The following is a 20,981-nucleotide window of genomic DNA, read 5'->3' as shown; positions in this document are numbered from 1 at the left end:
GAACAATTCTGTGAACACAGGTAACAGCACCCAGTGTTTCTAAGCTGGGAATGGTTAATGAGGTTCTTTTGGCTTGAGGGACTTGGGGTGGCACAGGTCAGTGTTCACCACAAATGTACACATGGAGCCAGGGTCATAAGTGTGTCCATGGTGACATGTCACCATTAGTGAACACCTGCTCCTGCCAGACATTGGGCTGGGAGCCCTGATATGCGGTGCCTCGGTGAGTTGACCCTGCCACCTTGCAAGAAGGTTGTCATGCCATCCCACTCCACAGAGGTGGAGACGGAGCCCAAGGTGGTGCTCAGAAGTCATACAGCTGGCAAAGGGTGGATCTGAGATTTCCACCCAGGTGGTCTGACCGCTGAGCTGTGCACCAGCAGGGGCTGCATGGTAGGATGTGTACATGCATGTGCGTGCCTGAGAGTAGGAGGGTGAAAGCAATGCAAACCTGAAACAATCAGCTTCATCATGGGCCTCTATTTTCCTCCTAGGTAAGGGGACCCTGAGGTGGGCAGCTGAAGCTGGCATAATGCCTTCTGCTTCTTGCTCCTTCCATGTCTTCCTGTCACTCCCAGCACAGTACGAAGGGATGCTGAGCTCCAGCCATCATTTCAGCCAGGAAACTGAAGGAGAAAGGAGTGCCACCTCCACCCAGGGGCTTTGTTTCCACCCCCAGCTAGGCATCAAGGTTTCACGAATAAGGAAAAGGAAAGCATGGATAGTGACGGCCACTCAACTGCATGCCAGGACAAACTGGCCTTCAGCAAAGGACTCTAGACCTCCCAGTGCATGCAAGGTTGAGCCAGTGGGTGATCTTACTGCTGAAATGGGGAAACTGGGGGAAACCCAAGACAGCACTGAGCTGCGGCCCAGGCTTGGGCTATCTTCCTCTTGATCCAGGGCTCTGTCCTGGTGCCAGCTGCTGGACATCAAGGAGGCAAATGTCCAGCAGCCAGGGGCCTAGTCCAGCCGAAGGAGATGCTGAGGAGCCTGGGGCTCCCACCTGCCCTGGCAGGGCTGGCTTTGCCCCTCATTCCTCCTGTCTCAGGAGCGCACAGGTCCTTGCTGCCCTCTCCAGCCTCCCAGCCTCCTTCCTGATGACCCGCTGCGGGAGGGGCTGCTGCTGAGAGGGCACTGATCCCTGGGCCCAGAGAGGCGGAAAATCCCAGCTCAGCACATGGGCCTTTCTTCCTTCCTTTTTTCCTGACTCTTCCCACAGCTGTAGCCCTCCCCTCGCTCCATCCCAGCCTGCAGCCTCCTCCAAAGCCTCTTCCTTCTGGACAGGTGTAGGCAGACCTATGTCCAACACCTGGGAAAGGACAGGGCTTGAATCATATGGTAGCTTGGGGGTGGAGGAATTTCATGTCAGGAAGTAGTCCTCCAGGCATGTAGGGCTATTTCTGCCTGTGGCTGGCTGGTGGAGCCCCTGAGACCACAGGTCCTGGGGGTGCAGGTGCCTAAAGTCTACCTGAGGCTCATGTGCTGACCACCTCGCTGTTCCTAGGCAGAGAACAGAGGTCACCAAGGAGACTTGAGGGGGAAATTAAGGAGAGAGACTGCAGAGGACCTGCAGCTGGCTGACTCGTGAAAGACTTCCAAGTTTATTTTCCAAAGCTGGTGATGGGGGAAGCACCAGATGGTGCCCCAACAGGGGGCTCAGAGGGGGTGTCAGGGTCTTCATGGCCCTGTTGCCCAAAGGCTGCTGAGGAGGCTGAGCAGGAGGGTTATGCCCACACTTTTGGGGCAGTCTGGGTGGCCTCCTGCCCCATTGCCCTGGGGTTGGCCAGCCCTGCCACCCTGGGGGCTCCCTGTCCTGACATCTGGTGTGTCCTGGTGTTGGGAGCTCTGCCAGGGTGGGACATTGCACAGAGTGGACTGGCAGCAGGTCTGGGTCATTTGGGTCCCCTCCACTGTCTTGACGATGGGTTGGCAGGTGTCTGTGCACCACATTGAGTAAGTGGTCAGGAGACCTGAGTCTGGGGAGTGGAGAGCAGGTGCTGAGGCATGGGGTGGAGGGGACATGGATGGGAGGGAAGGGGACATGGATGGGGGGGGTCCCACTTTCCACGTACCCTGGGCATGTGTGTACCAGGCCCGTGTCTGCTCACCAGTGTTCCCATGGGAGATGAGTGTGGTGCAGAAGGCCTGGCTATGGAAGCAGCGCTGTGTGTCTTCACAGCTCTCCCCACTCTGCAGCAGCTGACAGGTATAGCACTCCAGGAACACTGTGGGCATTGGCAAGGCTGGCTCAGTCTGGGGGCAGGTCTCCAGGGCCACTGCAAGTCCCTGCCCACCTCCACCCCTGCCACCCGGCCCTTTAGCCATCCTCTAAAGTCTGCCCAGCAGGGCCCTGGGCTCAGGTAAGTGAACACCCTGTGTTGGTCACTCCCTCAGGGGTACTGCTAGAAGACCCCTACTCTGGGCCTCAAGGACCTGAGGTAAATCTGACAGTGCTGGGCTTCAGGGTAGAAGGAGTACATAATGGGGAGCAGGGTGGGCTGAACGGGGACAGACCTGGAGCCGGGGCGAGCACGTGGGGAGGATGGGTGAAGCATGCCAGGTTCCAACCAGGCACAGGGGCAGCCCATCTGGCTTGGATGTCAGGGAGCCCAGGGGTGCTGGGGTGGGTGTAGGGTACCTCTGTCCCTGCTGCTAGAAATCAGGTTGGTCTCTTCCTCTTCCTCCTCATCGTCATTGTCATCGTCATCGTCATAGCCATAACTTTCCTGCCCCATGTCCTCATAGTCATTGTCCTCCTGTGTCTGCCTGCTCCCTGACCACGCAGGAATACCTGTAAACCTTGGCTACCTGGGTATAGAGGACACACTCGGGGCCAAGTGCCAAGCCCCCACCCCATACCTTCCTCTCCACACCCTTCTCATTTTACAGAAGAAGAAACTAGGACTGGGAAAAAACAGGGACTCCCTCCTCCAAAGCCCTGTAGTACTGGAGAGGCCAAATCTGGGGCTGGGAGAAGAAGGGAACCACCAGAGCCCTGATGTTGAGGGCCCAGGACAGCCTTACCCACCTCCCTCTGGTCTGGGACTCCAGCCTTTTCCCTTCCTTCTTCTCCTCGTGCCCATGCCTTATCTCCAGGCTGGGGGGCCCCTGGAGCTCCCCGTGGGCCAGGAATGTACCACCCCCTCACCCAAAGGTCACCCCCATTCCCCCGCACCTGAGTGTCCGCACAGCAGCACGGCCAAGAGGACAGCACCGAGTGCCTTCATCCTGCTGGAGGCTGTTCTGCCACTGGCTCAGTCCTTGCTCGGGGCTCTGGATCTGTGGTAACTGGGACGAAGGGCATTACTGGGGGCTTCCCGTAGCCCCCACTGGCTCTAACCTCAAACAATGGGCTTCATACTGGTCTCCAGCTGCAGGCGTCAGGCCAGACACACTGTTTCCCTCCAGGACCTCTGGGGCCAGAGGGGAAGGGGAAGTCATTGTATCAACCTTGGGGCGTCCTGTCCACCTGGGCTGTTCCTGGGGTCTAGTGGAAGCTGCAGAAGGTAGGCACCCCTCAGGAGCCAGCTGGCCAGGTCCTGCTCCTAGGCCTCCAGGCCTCAGCTCTGCAGTACTGGCTGGGAGCCTGGCCCTGGGCTGGATCAGTGCCTGTAAGCCCCACCCCAGGAACCCCACAACACAGCCACAGAGGCTCCAGTCTCAGACCCTATATCTGCAGCTCAGGGGCCAGGCACCTTCCACCCAGGAGTGGGCCTCTTCAGGATATTCAGATAAGAACACAGCCAGTGTCCAGCTGGCTCCACTCCCTCCTTTCCCCTCCTCCCCCGCCCCTGCTCTTGCTGGGTGTGGGACTCCTGCCTCCTGGCTCCTTGGTGTCCCCTCTGCCTTGAATGCTATTTCTGCTGGTGCCCACGTGGCTGTTCCCCACCCCTTCCCCAACCCTTCCCTGCCCCTTCAGCCTCTGCTCACAAGTCACCTCTCCTGAGAGACCTTCTAAGCCACCGCTCTCTCATGCCTTGTCCTCTTTGGGTACAGTATCCCCTGATGTTGTAATGCCCAGCCTCTCAGGGATACCTCTGCCATGGCCGTGCCATCCAAGGCAGGTCCTTGGTCCTAGGGAGAAGGACTGCCTTCTGGGACCGGCTCCAGTCTGCCTCGTCTGGTGGTCGGCTGGGAAAGACACCAGCCCCAGCCCTCTGGACCCCAGTGTCATTGGGTGAGCAACTGGGCTACTCAGGAGCTGGCTTGATACCCCAGCTCTCTAACCGGGGACACTTGGCCTCAAAGCACCTGGGGGGGGGCACACAGGTGGCACAGTGGGCTCTCAAGGGGCAGTGGTAGTGGAGGCAGTGGTGGGGGCTGGACTTGGACCCAGGTCAGTGTCAAGCCTGCAACAATTTGTATGACTTGAGATTCAGGGCAGCCCTTAGCTCAGCCAGGCCTCAGTTTCCCCAACTATCAGGGCCTGGGAACTACCTGGAAGAGAAGTTTGAGCCTGTCTTGGTCCGCCTTCTCTGGCTCTGGGTCTGGGACCAGCCCTTGGGTTGTCTTCCTCAGTTCCCTCCTGGGGTGAGTTACTGCAAGAGCAAGCACTCGCAAAGGCTCAGGACGGCGCCTGGTGCAGGTGATAGTTCCTTCTGGGCCGCTGGAATGATGCTTCTCAGATGCGCTAGCTCCTGAGTGCACTGTGCCTGTTCACGTCCTCTTGAGCTGTCCTTGAGGTGTCCTACAGGCACCTACCCAGGTTCCTGCCAACCCGCTGCCTGCAGCCTCTCCCAGTTCTGGCAGACAAGGTCACTTCCCAAGCCAGGGTCACCTCCCCAGTGGCCCCAGCCTCTCCAGGCCCAGTGCCTACTTCACGGCTCCAGCTGCTTCCTGTAGAGGACCTTTGACCTGAGACAGCAGGAGCTGGGTCCAGGAAGGCCCCAGATTCCCCAGGACCCCGTTGGGGAGCAGGGGGCCCTCTGAGGCTGAGCAGGCTTCCTCTGAGCCCAGCTCCCCTGGTCCCAGGGCACAGCTTGTTGTGCGAATTGCCAAGGGACAATAGCAATGTCTAACTTGCTTAAATGAAACTTGGGTTTGCTGATCCTCAGCAACTCTAGGGGGTGGTGGTTTGGTCACATTTGTTTTGTTGACAGGCACCAGTAGTGGGACGTGCAGGCCGTCCTAGACTGTGCACACGCACCACCTTCCACACTAACACACTGTTCCCTCCCCCCTACAGGAAAGGCTGCTGGGTCTGGCCTAGCCTGTACAGAAGCGAATATGTGGCCAGGCCAGGACTGATGGCCCATGGGTGGGTTCAAGGCCCCTTGCCCCAACACATGGATGACAGACACTGGCCCCCTCAGCACTGTGTCAGCTCATAGGTGGGAACAGCTGGCTCAGTGTGTGTGGAGCCCACTCCTCCCTACCCAGGCATTGTACTGCCTCTTGAACAGCCCCAGGGAGCCCACACCTCCCTCAAACTCCAGAGCAGGACCATGTGCCCACCCAGGGGAGGAAGGCATTGTTTTCTGTGGTAGTCATGTCCTTTGAGAGCCCCAGGTCTAGAGCCGAGGGCTAAGATTCCAAGGGGGACTCCCAGGGCCACTTCAGAGCCTCTGTTCTGCAGGACCTCTACCCCTAGGTTGGACTTCCCTTCCGCCTAAGGCTTCCTCCCGGGGCCATGCCCACACCCAAAGGGCTCTTTGAAGACAGCCTGGTTTCCTGGCTCCCTAGCCAAAGTCCTCTGTGCTTCAGGGACTGATCTTGCCCACTCTGTCCTGCTTGGCAGAGCTGGCTCTGGGGTGGCCCCTGTGGACACTGCTGGTCTTTGGTTCTGTCCTTGTGTGAGTCATGTTGCTCTTTTGGGCAACAGCAGCCTTTCAGAGCTGGATACTGGCTATGGACAGGGGCACCTGGCCGTCCACCCTCCCTCCAGCTGGCAGCAGGTGAGGTGTGGAGGAGGGGCTCAGGGGCAGTGGCAGTGCTAGCGCCATGCTGAGCAGCAGCTGTGGACCCTACTGTCCTTGGTGCTGTGTAGCTCCCTCCTGGGCTCCAAGACCCTGCTCTGCACATGCCCCACATGGCCTCTGGGGACACCATGGTGTCAGGTTGTAATTTGGAGGCATCAGACCAGGAAGTTCTAGAACAGCACATTGGAGCTGGGGTGGGAGCTGGGGTGGGAGCTGGGGTGGCATTTGGGGAAGGGTCTGCTGTCTACATTATGAGAATGGACTTTTGGGAGCAGGTAAGCTGCAGGATGCAGGTCCTCGAGCTGATCTCTCTTGCTCTGGGCTCCCTCCACCATCTCTGCAACTGACCTTCTCCTATTCTGGCAGGGGAAGCAGCTCCCTTTTGGAGCAGACCTTCTTCCCCTGTGTGGGCAGGGGAGGGATTCCCTTGGGGGTGATGAGTGGTCTTGTTTAGGTCCGGCAGGCACAAAAGGCAAGTTCTTCTAGCCTAGAACTTGCACTTAGAACAAAGAACCATGGATGGGGGGGCAGGGAGAACAGGGTTCAAGGTCTTCACTCCCCTTCACCCCTGGAACCCATGAGGGAGACATCTGACCATCTTAGAAGCCCTTTCTGTGTGCACCCTTGACCTCTGTGCACCTTCTCTGGCTATTCCGCACCCCAGGAGCCCTCAGTGTCTCTTTTCCCTAGTCCTTAGATCCCTTGGTCCCATTAATATAGAAATCCCTGCCCCTTCCCCCCCCCACTCCCCCCCCCGCCCCGTAGCAAAGGGTGACAGTCAGCCTCACTCCAGCTCAGCAGGCTGCCAGGTCTTCAGCCCTCCCAGCTCATCCTGCCTTGGCCACTGCTCGAAGGAACCCTTGTTCCTGCCCCCTCAGCAGACAGCTCATTCCCTGTTTTTCTGAGGCTGACCTCTGAGGATCAAGGAAGTCAAGGATCAGCTTACTCCCCCCCCCCCCACACACACACTCAGTGTCTCCCTTAGAAAATGCATGGGCAAGGGATATTGTGTTTACCATTTATGTTATATCATTAGGCAATCATCTCCCTCTCCTCACGTGGTAAGACTGAAAATAATCATGGCAGGTACTCTGCGGCTATGTGGAAGGACAACACTTTCCATGTCCCAAATTAGAGAAGCAGGAAGTAGGTACGTGAGGACCACCTCCTGCATCACGCCCTGCGTCAGGGAAGAAAGAAGCCTGGTCTTCATGAGAGGCTCTGCGTCCTGGGAAGCCCCAGATCTTCCTGACCCATCTGCAGCACTGAGGGTTTCCCTCACCTTCAAGGCCTCTTCCTTCTCCTCAGTCACAACCCAAAATTCCAGCTTTTGAAATCAGTTTCTTATCTCCTTCCAGTAAGACACCTCCCCCCCACCCCACAGCTGAGTTCTCCTGGCTGATGGGGGTGGGGCAGCAGGACAGCTCTCACTTGTCCTTTCAGGTCTCAGCAGCAAGAACACATCACACTGGGGTTACAGCCTCTGTGGCACCCCACTGTTTGCATACAGTAAGCCCCTTGAACCCCCAATGGCAGTGCTGGATAGGGGCTTTGAAGGGCTGGAGCAACCTTGAGAGAAAAAATCTCTCAGAGAGGGGACTCCTGAGTCACAGACAGGTCCTCTGATTCCTTTCTGCCCTCATGTGGACATGGAACATTCTCTGTGCCTAGCTACAAGGGGCAGAAAGGAACTCTGGCTGGTCCAAGCAGAAGATGGATGTGTTGTCTGAACAGCTGAGAGCCTGGAGACCCTTAGGCCACCCTGGTCTCTTCTTCTCCTGGTGGGGGTGGGCTGTGGGGGACACTGTGGGGGTGGATGGATCAGACAACTGTTCATTCTATGCTTAGAGTCCAGGGCCAGCCACATGCTTGCTCTCCAGGGCTCCTAGCCAACCGAAAGCTGTTTTCCAGAAAGAATAATGTGGTTTTTCCCACAAGTGTGTGTCCACACCCTTTCTCTAGAGCCTGTAAGGCCTTATTGGGAAGAATGGTCCTTGCAGATGTAATTGAGTTCAAGACCTTGAGGTCAACCTGAATTAGGGTACATCCTAGTTTCAATGACAAGTGTCCCTATGAGGGAAAGGAGAGGGATCTTTGAAACACGAAGCACAGAGAAAAAGCCCTGTGAAATGGAGCAGAGATTAGAGTGACTAAGCCAAGCTGGAAGAGGCAGGAGGCAAACTTCCCTTTGGGTGAGTGTGGCACCTCAACTAACACAAAGAGCTCCAAGGTAGTGGCTGTTCCTTGCTTGGACCTCAGGGTTCTTCTGGACTGTCCTCCCAGGCCTGCTGCAGCTCTGTGAAGTACCTTGGTTTGGCTCAACCACTGGGTACCTTTGACTTCATCAGGTCAGGGTCCATGGGCAGCCCTGCTCCTGCTGCAGCCCCACTGCACAGTGGTGTCATTGGACCACCACTAGCTTAGAGGAAGCAGCAGAGCCAGGCCCATGTCACTTCTATGGAGCTGGAGAGCTGAGCCCCACTTCAAGCCATCAGTCCCAGCCCCAACCCCTGGGCCCCAGGAGTTCCCTGAGATGGTGAATTCTGGATTCTGGTGGGGTTTACGATCCACCTCTGAAAGTGCAGGCTGTGCTCAGACATCGGAAGCATTTGAAGACCTCTTATCTGTGCTATCAGAGCAGGGGCCATGGAAGACAGCTGAGGCTCCTCAGTCTGAACAGGAGTGCAAAGCTGGCCAGACAAATCCTGGAGCAGGAGGAAGGGAGTCTGTCCTCAGTGGACACAAGGAAGCCAATGTGAGCTTTTCCTGCTATGGGCACGGAGAACACATTTCCAGCTGTTTACCTTGTGTCCCAGGAGCAGTGCCACAGTTGGAGCAGAGCTGTACTTAACACCACCCTGACAGCCACCATCTGACAGCCACTGGTGTTCTCCTAAGGCCTTTCAACAACCGGGTGGTGAGTTAAAGGTGGGGGCTGGGGGGAGGGCGGGGAAGGGGGGAGGTTGTGGGGGGGGGTGGTGGGGAAGTAGCTCTGAACCTCTGGTGTCTCTGGCCATGGTGCTGAACCGTGGAGGTGGGTGAGTGGGTGGTGGTATGCTCTGGGGCTCATGTCCTGTAGATCCTTGCCCTAAGGATTGGAGAGTCCATGGGGGGGGGGGTCCTGCAAGTTGTGGGTGTATCTATTGCATCTTGGGCATTGGGTAAATAACTAAAGGAGGTCCCAGCCCCACTCAGCTACAGAGCAGAATTGAATTTGCTCTCCTTCCTCTCTTCTATGCCTCCCTCACTAGGGAAGCAATCGGGGTGCTCGGGACAAAGTAGTGCTGGCTTGGTGCCTGTGCCAAACTCCCCAAGAGGTCTGGACTCCCATTGTCTGACTTCTCTGACAAAGGTCCCAGTGAAGCCACTAAGAGCAAAGACAGCCAGGTCTGTGAATGACTGGGGACCGAGCACTGGCAGGGGATGGGGCTGGGCCTCCACCCCCACCTCTGTGGGGTGCCACCAACTTCAGGGGTTCCTTCATCAACAGCTGCACAGTTCAGACCTTATGTGGCTACTGCTGATTCTAGGTTTTTGTCATTCATTTGAGAACATTTATACCTGCCAGCTGCTGGAGTTATCTCTGGTGCACATGAAATCCAGACCAATGTATTCAGCTCACCCCAGAACCATGCCCTTCCTAGTCCTGAATGCATTCATAAGAGTTTTGTTGGTATAAAATAACATCTTGTGAATCTTTTGTTATATAACCTCCTTTCCAGTGTGTGCATTGTCTCTGAGGTACAATGCTCTGCTGGAGGTGTCGGGGGCTGGGAAGGTCATGAATGCTTCTAGCTGCTTCTGGCCATTGATCTCTGGGAGCAGAGTTGTCCATAGTTTTCACAGATGGAGGGGGAGGGTAAGTGCCCCAGGGGAAGGCGGCTGGAAACTTTTCAGGTCTACTGCAAACAATCTTTCATCTCTTGAGTTTTAATCCCTCTTCTTCTCTCTGATTCTCCACTTTCAACTCTCTATGGTTCACTTACGTCTCTGCAGGAGCATAGGCCTGGTGGAAGCCATCCTGCTACCCATGTCTCCTAAATAGCTGGAATCACCCCAAGGGATCCCCCACCCAGCCATTTCCTCCAGCTAGGCCTGCCTTCAAAAGTTTCCAGAACCTCCCAAAACAGTGCCACCAGCTGGAGACCAAGTGTTCAACACAGGAACCTGGTGACTTGTGGGGCATTTCATATTCAAACTGTGATAGGTGGTGTGTGCCACATCACCAGGCTAATTTGTTGGGATGGAGTCTCTTTAATTTCTTGCCCAGACTGGCCTTAAACTGCAATCCTCTCAATCTCCACCCTCTGAATAGCTGAGATTACAGATGTGAGTCACCACTGTACATTTTTAATGTAATAGTTTAATTCAAACCCCAACACCATTTCCATCTCCAGCGCTGCTGAGCGAATCTCTTAAAAAGAGAGGATTTTCTTACAAAACCACAATACTACCATCACACATTCCAGAAGTTAAAACAATCCCTTAATGTGACGTGAGCTGAGGGCACTGATCACTGGGGCCCTGAGGACCCAGGCTCAAGAGGAAGGAGGGGAATAGACAGGGAGAGAGATGAGGGGCAGAAGGGTATCTCATGATGGCTCAAACCTGCCTGGGACCTCCTCTCCCTGTCCTTCCTCTGGAACCTAGCCTCCTCTCCTAAGTCACTGAGAACACAGATGCACACTCAGGGTCCTGCTATCCAGCCCTCCAGCCTCACCCATGAGAGCTCAGGTTTGGAGGCGGAGATGGGGGTGGCCATGGGAAGGGTTGGCAGGGTGGAACCAGGGGAGGCCTTGGAGGTGAGGAGGTCAAGGAACAGGGAGGTGGATGCAGGCTGAGTCCAGGCTCACTGTGGTCAGTTTACCTTCAGTGTGAGCATCCACACTCACTGTGGGGAGTTTATACTTACTGTGGGGCACCCACACTCACTGTGGCGTGTCCACACTCACTGTAGGGAGTGACTGGATTATTGGGATGAGTTTGGGTCAGCTGCTCAGCTAGGCATCAAGGACCTGGTGTCTTCCATCATCTTGGTTTCATCTGGAACCCAGCTTGTAGGGGCTGCCCCTGGACTGCCAAGAACCTCCCTGCTTCCTTGTGTGTGAGGGAGGGCTTCCAGCAAATCCTGGAAGGCCCCTTTCCAGGGCTCCTTGCACCTCAGTGGCTGATGGTGTTGGGAGCCACTGAACCCTCAGCTGAGGCCAGGAGGGCACCCTCAGTGATAAATGAGGCCGAGGCCTCATGCCCCGTGGGGGAGGGTCACCAGCAGGAGGAGATGGGTATTTGGGGACAAGCTCAGTGTTGGCTAGATATGATTACTCCTCAATAATTCAGCTTCCTTTCAGATCAGCTGCATGTGTACCAGGTGACAAATTTAACCTCCAACAATTCCCCAGGCCCACGGTTATGTCCCTGGTGAGGCTGATGTGGCACAAGTCACCCAAGGCCCTCCAGTCTTTGGGGGAGGTGCTGACACATACACCTGCCCTGTGTACCAGGGAAGAGAGGCAGCCCTGCCCAGACCCCCTGAATCCCTGAGGGGAGGCGGACAGCTGCCCTTAGCCTCCTCAACCACCTGGAGTTGGGCTGCTTCTGTCCTCCCAAGGTCAAGGTCCTTAGGGTGGAGCAGCCTCTATGGAGGGAACACTGGGTGGTGACACCAGGAGAATGGAATATTTAGTAATTTCCAAGTATACCCAACTATAACCCCTCACCCCCATAAATCTCTAGCCCCATTTCTTATTCAGCGTGTTGGCACGAGGACTGATACCCTGCTCTGTGGCTGTGGCTCCAAGGTAGGGACAGCCACCTGCAAAGCTAAGGCTTTGTGAATGAGACATTAATTGGAGTGGCACCACTGAGCCTCCCCACTGTGCCTCAGGCGTGCCCACCGCTGGCCTTGCAAGACAGGTGAGCATCTGTGGTTGTGCATGCCCCAAAGGCAAGGTGGGCATGGTCAGCCCTCCTTTCCCGCTGCAGGCCTCACCTGCCAACATGTCAGCCAAGAGCACTGACAGGCCAAGGACGCCTGCCAGGGGAACGGCCTTAGCCTTAGTGCAGACAGCACTTCCCCACTCCCACTACATACACCTGGCATTAAGCCCTACCATGTGGGGGGAAAGAGCCTTTTGTGACTGGTATGTGGGAGGGAAGACATGTAGGCTGGTAGCAAAAACAACAAAGGAAAGACAAAGAAAAAAGGAAGAGGGCAGAGGGAGAAAGGAAAAAGGAAGAAAGAAAAGAGGGAAGAAAAAAGAAAAACAGGAAGGCTGCCTGGGGCAAGTTGTAGAGTGTCTGCCTAGCAAGCAAAAGTTCAAACCCCAGTACCACCACAGAAAAGAAGGAAAGCTGACATGCAAACTGGGAGAAAAAAAAGGAAACTTATTTCCCCGAATACATAAAGAATTCCTAGAAATCTAGGGGAAAAACATAAAAATATTGGAAAACATATGAATAGACAATTTCCAGAAAAATCTACTCCTGTATATTGTAACTCTACAGAAAGAAGCTGGACCATTTCTCAACCCATCAGATCGGCAAAGCAGCATTAGCAGTGATCAACAGGTGCACCCTGTTGAGATGGAGGCCTCTACAGCCCCATGGAGAGACACCCGTTAGTACCTTGCCAAACTGCCGTTCGACCAATTCCAGGAACCTACCTCAGTGGTGTACCCCAGGTGCACAGAATGACACAGGCATGGAGTTCTCACAGTGGCATTATTTGAACCAGTAAGCACTGGACACTTTCCAAGAGCCCTGCTGCAAAGCTGCCTGGGTGCCCAGGTGCACATTCGCCTCCCCGCCCCCAGGGGACACAGCCCTGGACAAGGATGCACAGGTCTCTGTGCATGTCAGAAGCTTTCTCCAGGCTGTGCTAATGTGTGAAAAAGGCGAGCGTGCTGTTGGCATGCCACCTTTTGTACAAGGAGAGACATGCACATAGAATAACTGTTTCTGATGCTTGCAACAAAGAAACAGTGAGAAGATGGACTCTACAGATAAGGAGAGACCTGAGCGATATGACAGAAGTGGTGGGGATAGCACTTCACTGAATGCATCTAGTTGCAAAGCCCTGGCTTTGTAATAATAAGGATATTTTTTACACATATGGTATCATTTTTACACATGTTGAATAAAATCCAGAAAAATGGAAAACAAACAAGATGAAAAGAAGCTTCAAGTTGGTAACTTGATTTTGCAGAAGGGATAACTAGCATTCTCTAAGCATTGTCTTTTGAAGGTACATCCTGTGGGATATACGTGAGGAGGAGATGAACTGTAAAGAAATCTTGGATTTAATTCATCATCTTCTTATTGGTGATAATCAATAAGCTATTTCAGCTATTATGTGAACATCACAGAATAAATGAGTAAATATGTTAATGTTAAGAATAAAGACTTTTTCAGCGTAAAAAGAAAGAGGTACAGGTTTAAAAACTCAAAGAAGTTTAACAAAAATCCTGAAATTCTAAATCTGAAATGAAGAGACAGTGAACATGTAACTTTTTTTCCCTTTAGAAAGGACACTTTGTTGCAGGAATCTCAAGCCGAGATATGGGACACTGAGGCATTTTAGCAGGAAGCAATGTTTTATTGTGCCACACAGACCCAGCAGACTCGTGTCCAAAGGCTGAACCCTGAGAACAAAGGGGTCTCACCCTATATACCCTTGCAAGCAGGTTACAGAAGCAAAAAGCAAGGCCTAATCCATAGATGATTATATTTAATTTCATAGGCTACTTTACCCTAGTGCTACGGAACTTTTCCCCTCCCGATGCTACATGACCCTCTCCATGTTCAGATTTCTCAGGTTTTATCTCTCTGCTGTGCCATCCCTGCCTCCCTGCTGCCTTATCAGGACTCAGGCCTAGTCTATTTTCTTCTGATCCTCCCCCGTACTACAATTTGTCTCCTAACCTTGCTAAGTGCAGAGACCTGGAGGCAATGAAAACCCTGTGCTGTGGTTTGAATATGGTTTGCCTGTTCCCCAAATGCTCATGTGCCAGAGGCTTGGACCCCAGCATGGTGTTGGGTGGTGGAACCTTTGAGAGGTGGGGCCTAGTGGAAGGTGGTTAGGTCACGGGCTCTGCCTTTGTGAGTGCATTAGTGCTGTCTCAGGAGCGGATCGGGATTAGTTCCCACAAGAGTGGGTTAGAAAGGGAGTTCAGCTTTCTTGGCTTCTGCTCTCACTGGGTGATCACTAACGTGCCTGGTTCCCTTCCTCTTCTCCACCATATGGTGTGGCAGCTGGGGCAGGGTCCTGGCTGGATGCTGTTTCCGGGTTTGGACCTGCCAGCCATGGAGGCCTGGTCCAAGTAACCCTGTTTTCTTTAGCCATCACTGCTGTCGGGGTGTGCTGACACAAAATGACCAGTGAGCACCCTTATCATCTAGATTATTGGCTTGGAGTACTGTCGCCACTGAACGAAATAAGAACTGAAGAGAAACCCAGACCCAGGACAGGAAGCCTACAGGCTGGCTCGGGAGTTCTCAGAGCCAATGCGGTGCCACAACACGTGTCTGTGTACAGCGCAGCAGCCAGAGTTCTGCACGTTTTTGGAGGAGGAAAGCATGGAACAGGTCCTCTGGAAAAAGCCATCCTGTGCTTTGGAGAGTAAACGTTACCTGATATCTGAACACGGCAACTCTACACCCAGCTACTGATCCAGGAGCACGGAAAGCTCATGTCCACACCCGGTTCTGGTTCGTAAGAGCCACAGCCCATGCCCAGCAACAAAATGGAAAACTCTGGGATGTTCATCCAGCAGAATACTCCTCGGCAAAGCAAGGAACAAGCTGGTAATGTGCACGACGCCTGTCACAAGAAGCCAGACCCAGAAGAACACACACAGGAGGGCTCCTCTTCCATTGAAGGTCCAGGACAGGCAATCCTCACATATGACTTTTACTCACTTATTTATTTTTGGCAGTACCGGGGCTTGAACTCAGGGCTTCAGGCTTGCTAGGCAGGTGCTTTACCACTTGAGTCACTCCACCAGCCCACAGATGGCTTTTAAAATTTCACAACAGTTGTTGCCTTTGAGGAGGGGAGGAGCTGGGAATGGGCAGGAGAGAATTTTGAGGGCGATGGTAATGCCTGTATTTTGATAGAGGTTTGGGTTATATGCGGTTTGATGGCATTTGTCAAAACTATGAAACATTCTATGGGAGATTCCCCAGACTATGGGGCGTTCAGAATTCATTCATTTCACTGAATGTACTTTTCATATCATATAATTGAACGTTGTGTTGAATAGTTAATGGCATACTGAAGTCTTGGAGGTGGGCTATCAAGAATGTAAGATGGGCTGGTGGAGGACAGAGGGAGGGGCAGATATCTGATAAGACAGACAGGACACATACTTACTGGACATGTGAGGCACTGGGTGTGTATTCGTTGTACAATTCTTCGACTTTTTCTGTGTGCCTAAGGTTTCTCATGATAAAACACTGGGGAGAAGCTGAGAAGTCTGCAGAGAGCACACAGGTCAACCTGTAAAATCTCCTATCAGCTAGAGATGATGGTTCAGCCATAAGGAAAATCTCTCTACACTTGATGGTTAAAACATCATGGTTTTGGAGGCTAGAGGTGTTTTTATTGTTTTTGTTTTTAGGGTGTGTGTGTGTGTTTCAGGGATCGAACCCAGGGCCTTGCACATACCAGGCAAGTGCTCTTCCATTGAGCCGTACCCCAGCCCATCAGGGGCTGGAAGTTTTAAGTCAAGGTGTCAGCAGAGCTACTCTCCTCTGAGGTTCTCCTCTACGGGGAAACCTTTCCTCTGTTCCTCTGGCTTCTGCCAGCTCCAGCCATCCTTGGCTTGTGGTTACATGGTCTCCTCTTCTCTGTTTCTCTCTTTGTTTATGGTTCTTATAAGGGCACTTGTCACTGGGCAGGTCTTTTGGAAACAACCCCTTCTTTGTGACATGGGAGATGGGACAGGCACATCTTTTCTGCAATTTGCCAATGCCCAATGTTGGACGGCTGGAAGGGGTTCTGACAACTTCAGCAAAAACTCATGGCAGGGAGTTCTGTAGTATACCTCAGCTGTGTCACTTGCCCCTTGTTCCTCAGTCGTGCTGTACCCTCTGCTTTGGTCCAGTTTTTGGAGTTTCCAGATGCTTGGCAGCCAATGGCCCAAGGAACACTGGCCTCCAGTGCTGCCCCAGGTTCTGTCACAAGTACATCATTGGGAGGAAGCTCTGAATGTGGACAGGTGACTCTCCAATCACTTGTAGGACCTGAGCACACAAGGGAGCCTTGGCCATGGCCATCTAGCCATCCTAGACCTCTGGAGTACTTGTCAGGGTGAAGCCCCATTGCCCTTGTGGTCCTATGTCTCTGGAAATAGGCAGTGTCTGGGCCAGGTCAAGTTAGGAAGAGCGAGGTCAAGACCACCTCCCTGCAGAAGTGGCCCGGACTGAAGGGACCAGTGTCACAACTGGCCATCCTTTTGCTCAGTTACATGAAAGAAAGCCCTTTCTTATGCTAATGATTGTTACTCTTATTTGCAAAAATCCTCATAGGGTGAACCTGACCCACGTGCACTGTGTATCAGGAGGAAGGCAGAGTAGCCTGGAAACCGGATTGGAAATCTTGTCTCCCTGGCAACCAAGCTCAGCCTGGGGAAAGTGGGTCTCAGACTGGTGTTCCCAAGGGGCCAGCCCTCCCTTCCTCACACATTATTCTTTGGATATCCTGGCCCCTTCCCAGACCCCTACTTCTACCTAGGTCATATGCAGGCCAGGCTCTGCTCACCTGTATTATCTTTTGTTGTGTGGCAGTTGCTCCTAAATGTAGGGACCTAACACAACAAAATTTATTCTTTCTCAATGTCTGTGGCAGGAACCCTGGTGTCCCGGGGCAGGCTTTGACTCCTGTTGTCACGTGGGGCTGGGGATGGTGGGCCATCCAAAGGCTGTGCTGGTTGGGGAATTCACTCACAAGCTTGCTGTCAGTCCTCACCATGTGGGCTCTCTCATGACGCAGTAATTGACTTCCTCAGGACTGGGGCAGGGTCGGGGGAGAGACAGGTCAGAAGCACAGTCTTTTTATAACTTCATCTTGGAAGTGACCTCCCATGGCTGTGTTGCACTGTCTTCATAACCATCCTGTGCTCAAGGGGAGGGGAGTACGAGGGTGAGAACACCCGGGGTGGGGGTCAGGGGAGGCCATCCTGGAGCCTGTCCACCTCCCCAGACATTGGGAATTGGGGCTTGCCTTGGCCTAGGCCTGGCAGAGACCTTCCAAATCTCTGAATAGAAGTTTGTCAGACATCTGTCCCAGGAGCAGGTTGGCCATAGACAGCAGAGACCTCATCCAATGCCACCACAGCCACCCCCTTACTGTGCAGGAACTCCAGAATCCAACTGACCAAAAGAGACAGAGGCCAGCCTTATGCCAGAGCATCCAGGAATAGCCTGTCCTGTTCTCTGCCCCATGGAGAAGGTGGTATGGAATCTGAAATGGTCGAGTCAAATATGATTAAAGACAACTGGATCTGGACACTGCCCTGCCTCAAACCCTTCCCTGGCCCCTGTGACTTTCAGTCCAAAAGTCTATCTGTTTCCACAATGCACAGCCTGAGCCATCCTCCACTCACCCCCCATTCAGCTGGCTTCCCCTGCCTCCCCCTACAGTCCCTTCCCCTCCCTCTCCTGGCCTGTCACTTGACTCATGGCTTGCTCTCTCCTACCTCTGGCAGACTTGGAATTCATCAAGTCCTCTGCTCAACGTCCTCTCTTATCCACACCATGGTGTCCTGTCTCTTTACCTTGCACATTTTGCCTTGCAGCCACCTTCCAACTTGCCTAACTGCCCCCGCCTGTCTTCCTTTCTGGCACCCGAGCTCCATGGGGCAGGGACAACCCTCTATTGTGTCACATGTCAGCACTGTGACTGGCATGAAGTAGCTCTCAAGTCAGGACCAGATGACAGAGGGTGGTGGGGACAATGCCTTCCCTGCTGAGTGTTTGCCCTGTGCCTGTCCTGCTGAGCATCTGACCTGTGGTCTCCTGTGTAATCCTCACAATTGCTCATGCTTGTAGACATCATCCCATTTTACAGACAAGGGACAGCTCAGGGAAACCACACACCCATGGAGTGGTGTCTTGCCATCATGCTTGTTTTCCTGTGCCTCCTAGGAAGGAAAGGAGCCCCAGAGTGGCTTACACACAGATACTTAGGACAGTGCAGTTTGAGGCATCAGAGAGTACTGGAACAGGAACCCTGAGAGGACTGGGAGTTCTCAGTGTGAATGAGTGTGTGAGGGAGCGTGTGTGCATACATGGGAACACTGGTGTGTGCGTAGCTGGTGGGGAGGGAAGAGAATGAGGCTTGGGTGCACTGCCCTTCCTGGTTCTATCCTGCCTGGCCATGTGCAAGGCTGCACAGGTGCATGGCTGTGAAGCTGGAGCTGGAGACTGAGTCAGGTGCTGCTCTGTCACCACCATGTGCGGCCATCCTGGCCTCTAAAGTGAGCAGCTGGAGCACAGGAAACTCAGGCATCTAAGGAGCCCTGGCAAGGCTGAGGTCTCAGGCTTGAACAAAGGCAGCTGCAACATGTAAGGTGGGAGACACTGGCTTGTGGTCAAGTGGCAGAGAGAGGCTAGGGATAGATGATGACAACAGGCCATCTGCATGAAGAGAGAGAAGACATTCAGGGAGGCTGAGAGGACCTGAGCGCTGACCCTCACTGTGTGCCCAGGGCCACCAGACAATTGTGTCTGCATGGTACAAGCAGACTATGTACTGCATAAATGAAAGGGTGGGGTGGGGTTGGGCCCTAGGAACAGGAGTGGGGCCTTGGAGGGGAGGAATGGAGCGAGCAAAGGTATACAGCAGGGGGCGGGGAGGGGGCGGGAACAGGGACAGGGAGAAAGCAGTGGGTGGTTTCAGCCCAGGGTCTCCTTCTCTCACACTGGGGTTATTTGGGATGGTGCCTCATTCACCAGGGCTCTGCGATTGACCTATGCTGGATATTGCCATACAATGCCAGCCCACGGGAGCTGACTGCACCCTGGTGAGACAAGACCTACAGAGCCAGGTGCCCTGTGTGAGACACACCCCAGTAGGGGACAGGGGCCGGGTGGGAGGGCTCAAGGGGCAGTTAGATAGAGAGGGGAACTGAGAAGGAATTCCAAGGGCAGAGTGGGGCAGGAGAGAAGGGGGTGTCTTGGAAATGTGATCAGCCAATGGGCTGTGGTGGAGGAGGCCTTAGGCCTGGGCTGGGAGACCTGGAATATGCTGGCTTGGTGGTGAATGTCTGCTGGGTCTCCAGCCAACCCATGTAGGTGACAACACCAGACAGTGCACAGCTGCTGGGATGTGGGCTGTTGGTTTGGGGAATTCACAGAAGTTAATGCCAAGCCCTGGTGGGACCTGGCTTGTGCTTTACCCCTGCAAGAGCCAAGCCCTCTGCTCAGGTTGTGCCCTGGGGTCAGTGCTTCCAGAGTGTGCCTGGGACCCCTTCCTCCTCGCCACTTCTTTAGGAGCTAATATGCCCATGTCTCTGTCCCCAGAGCAAACTTTCTGAGTTCTGTATACCAATGTCTCTTGTTGGACTCCTGCCAGGCCTTTTGAGCTAAGAGGGCACTGCTCTGCCTGGCCTCCTACACGCAGACCCATCTGTGCCCTGGGTGGGTCCAGGGGCAGACATCCTGGTCAGAGTCACCAGGGTAACGCACCCTCTCTGCAGCCACAACCCTGATCCCAGCCTCCATCTTCCCTCCCCTCCCCCAGTCTCTCTGTTCTGTTCTGAAATATGAATTAATGAATCTGTCCCTGTGTTTTCTACTTCTGCAGATGCCATTGCTCATGTGCCTCAAAGCCATCCCGAACTCTTTCTCCTTTGCCAGTGTTCTTGACGGGATGGCCGACAGAATGGACTGGAGGAAGCTGTGGGTCACCTCTCACCACTGGTGTGCATTCCAGGCTTCTCCAGAGAAACAGAACAATAGGAAGTGTAAAGATTTATTTTAAAGAGTTGGCTTGCGGGATTGTGCAGGCTCGTCAGTCTAAACCCTGTGGGATGGGGTGCGCTGATAGGCTGGGGATCAGGGAGGAACTCATGTGCAGTTCATGTCCCCAAAGCCACCTGATTTTTGGATTCCCCCTTTCAGGGGCTCTCAGGCTCTTCTTTGATTCTATTCAGTCCTTTAACTGATTGGGCGAGGACCACCCGCATCATGGAGGGCAATTTGCTTTATTCAAAATTCACCAGCTTAGATGATCACTTAGGTGATCAGCTTAGATCTCACTGTTCATGATGGTCTTGTATTCCCAGCACTCAGGAGGCTGAGGCAGGGGACTCAGGTCAAACAATTTGGACTTACATAACGAGACCCTGTCTGGAAAAAAAAAATGGGTAAATATTAGTGTCATCCAAAAACACCCACATGGAAGCTTCCAGAATAATGTTTGACCTACTCTCTCAGTACCGTGGTCCAACTAAGTGTTCACGTAAAATTAGCAACACACTCTGCGATGCCTGTCTTGTTACTCACAGTCTCAAGATCTCCCAAGTCACACACTGCATTCCTGGGGCACGGGCCATGCAGGCCCTGTGATATGGTTTCAAAGTGTCTGGCCACCTTTCCCACCTCATCTCCCCTGTGTCCCAGCTTTCATGTGCTGGGCACCCTCACCTTCCTCCCAGCCCTGCGATGCTGCCTACTCCACATGCAGCGCTGCTCCCCCAGCCTGTTGGCGGTTGTCCTGGAAACCGGGCTCTGCAACCTTGGTGTCTCAGGGAACCTGAAGTTTGTCCCTCTCTCAGCTGCCTCCTAACAATGCTGGGCTCCAAGTCCTCCCGCCTTGCACTCTGCCGCTGTCCAGGGCCTCAGTCATCTTTGCAGCAGCACATAGCAGACACTTGCTGTTAGGACAGTGTTGACTCTGATTCCTTTCCTGTACGCCAGTGCTCCGCTCCCTGTGCTTGTGTGCTGCGTCTCCCTTTTGTAACTATGTTCCCTCCTGGAGCACATTTTTTACAAGTTCCTTTACTGAAGGGTGGTTAGTGGTAAACCACTGGACCATAAAAAAAATTAATGAAAATAAAT

At 53.7% G+C, this 20,981-nt stretch overlaps 1 protein-coding gene and 1 long non-coding RNA gene across 8 annotated transcripts; one reads left to right on the top strand and one right to left on the bottom strand.

Moving 5' to 3' along the window:
* Positions 1-1,585: 1,585 nt before the first annotated feature.
* On the bottom strand, positions 1,586-4,975 carry Gpihbp1 (glycosylphosphatidylinositol anchored high density lipoprotein binding protein 1). 5 transcript variants are annotated; one of them, XM_074069328.1, is made up of 5 exons: positions 4,441-4,975; positions 3,179-3,291; positions 2,642-2,794; positions 2,112-2,228; positions 1,586-1,979 (listed from the first exon to the last, which is right to left on the bottom strand). In XM_074069328.1, exons 2-5 carry the CDS (start codon positions 3,228-3,230, stop codon positions 1,681-1,683), a joined length of 621 nt encoding a protein of 206 aa, XP_073925429.1. In that variant the 5' UTR covers positions 3,231-3,291; positions 4,441-4,975; the 3' UTR covers positions 1,586-1,680. The 5 variants fall into 5 exon arrangements, with proteins under 5 accessions (XP_073925429.1, XP_073925431.1, XP_020025988.1 ...); XM_074069330.1 differs by having other exon boundaries at positions 2,642-2,776; positions 4,441-4,963; XM_020170399.2 differs by lacking the exon at positions 4,441-4,975 and adding an exon at positions 3,454-3,651.
* Positions 3,854-20,981, top strand: LOC141421760 (uncharacterized). 3 transcript variants are annotated; one of them, XR_012446464.1, is made up of 3 exons: positions 3,854-4,180; positions 8,738-8,838; positions 19,726-20,981. It is a non-coding gene; the product is annotated as an uncharacterized lncRNA (long non-coding RNA). The 3 variants fall into 3 exon arrangements; XR_012446466.1 differs by lacking the exon at positions 3,854-4,180 and adding an exon at positions 5,134-5,897; XR_012446465.1 differs by lacking the exon at positions 3,854-4,180 and adding an exon at positions 7,874-8,113.

The sequence above is a fragment of the Castor canadensis genome, chromosome 3 (genome assembly GCF_047511655.1).
Source record: "Castor canadensis chromosome 3, mCasCan1.hap1v2, whole genome shotgun sequence".
Taxonomy (NCBI): domain Eukaryota; kingdom Metazoa; phylum Chordata; class Mammalia; order Rodentia; family Castoridae; genus Castor; species Castor canadensis.
The sequence above is the reverse complement of the archived record's forward strand: the minus strand, read 5'-3'. Positions and strand labels throughout refer to the sequence as shown.

Excerpts from the sequence above, each read along its gene's own strand:
- Gpihbp1 (XM_074069328.1), bottom strand. The coding sequence starts at position 3,230 with ATGAAGGCACTCGGTGCTGTCCTCTTGGCCGTGCTGCTGTGCGGACAC. Across the intron at positions 2,795-3,178 it reads GCTGCTGTGCGGACACTCAG|GTATTCCTGCGTGGTCAGGG; the intron begins GTGCGGGGGAAT and ends CAAGGTTTACAG. Across the intron at positions 1,980-2,111 it reads CATCTCCCATGGGAACACTG|ACTCAGGTCTCCTGACCACT; the intron begins GTGAGCAGACAC and ends TCCACTCCCCAG.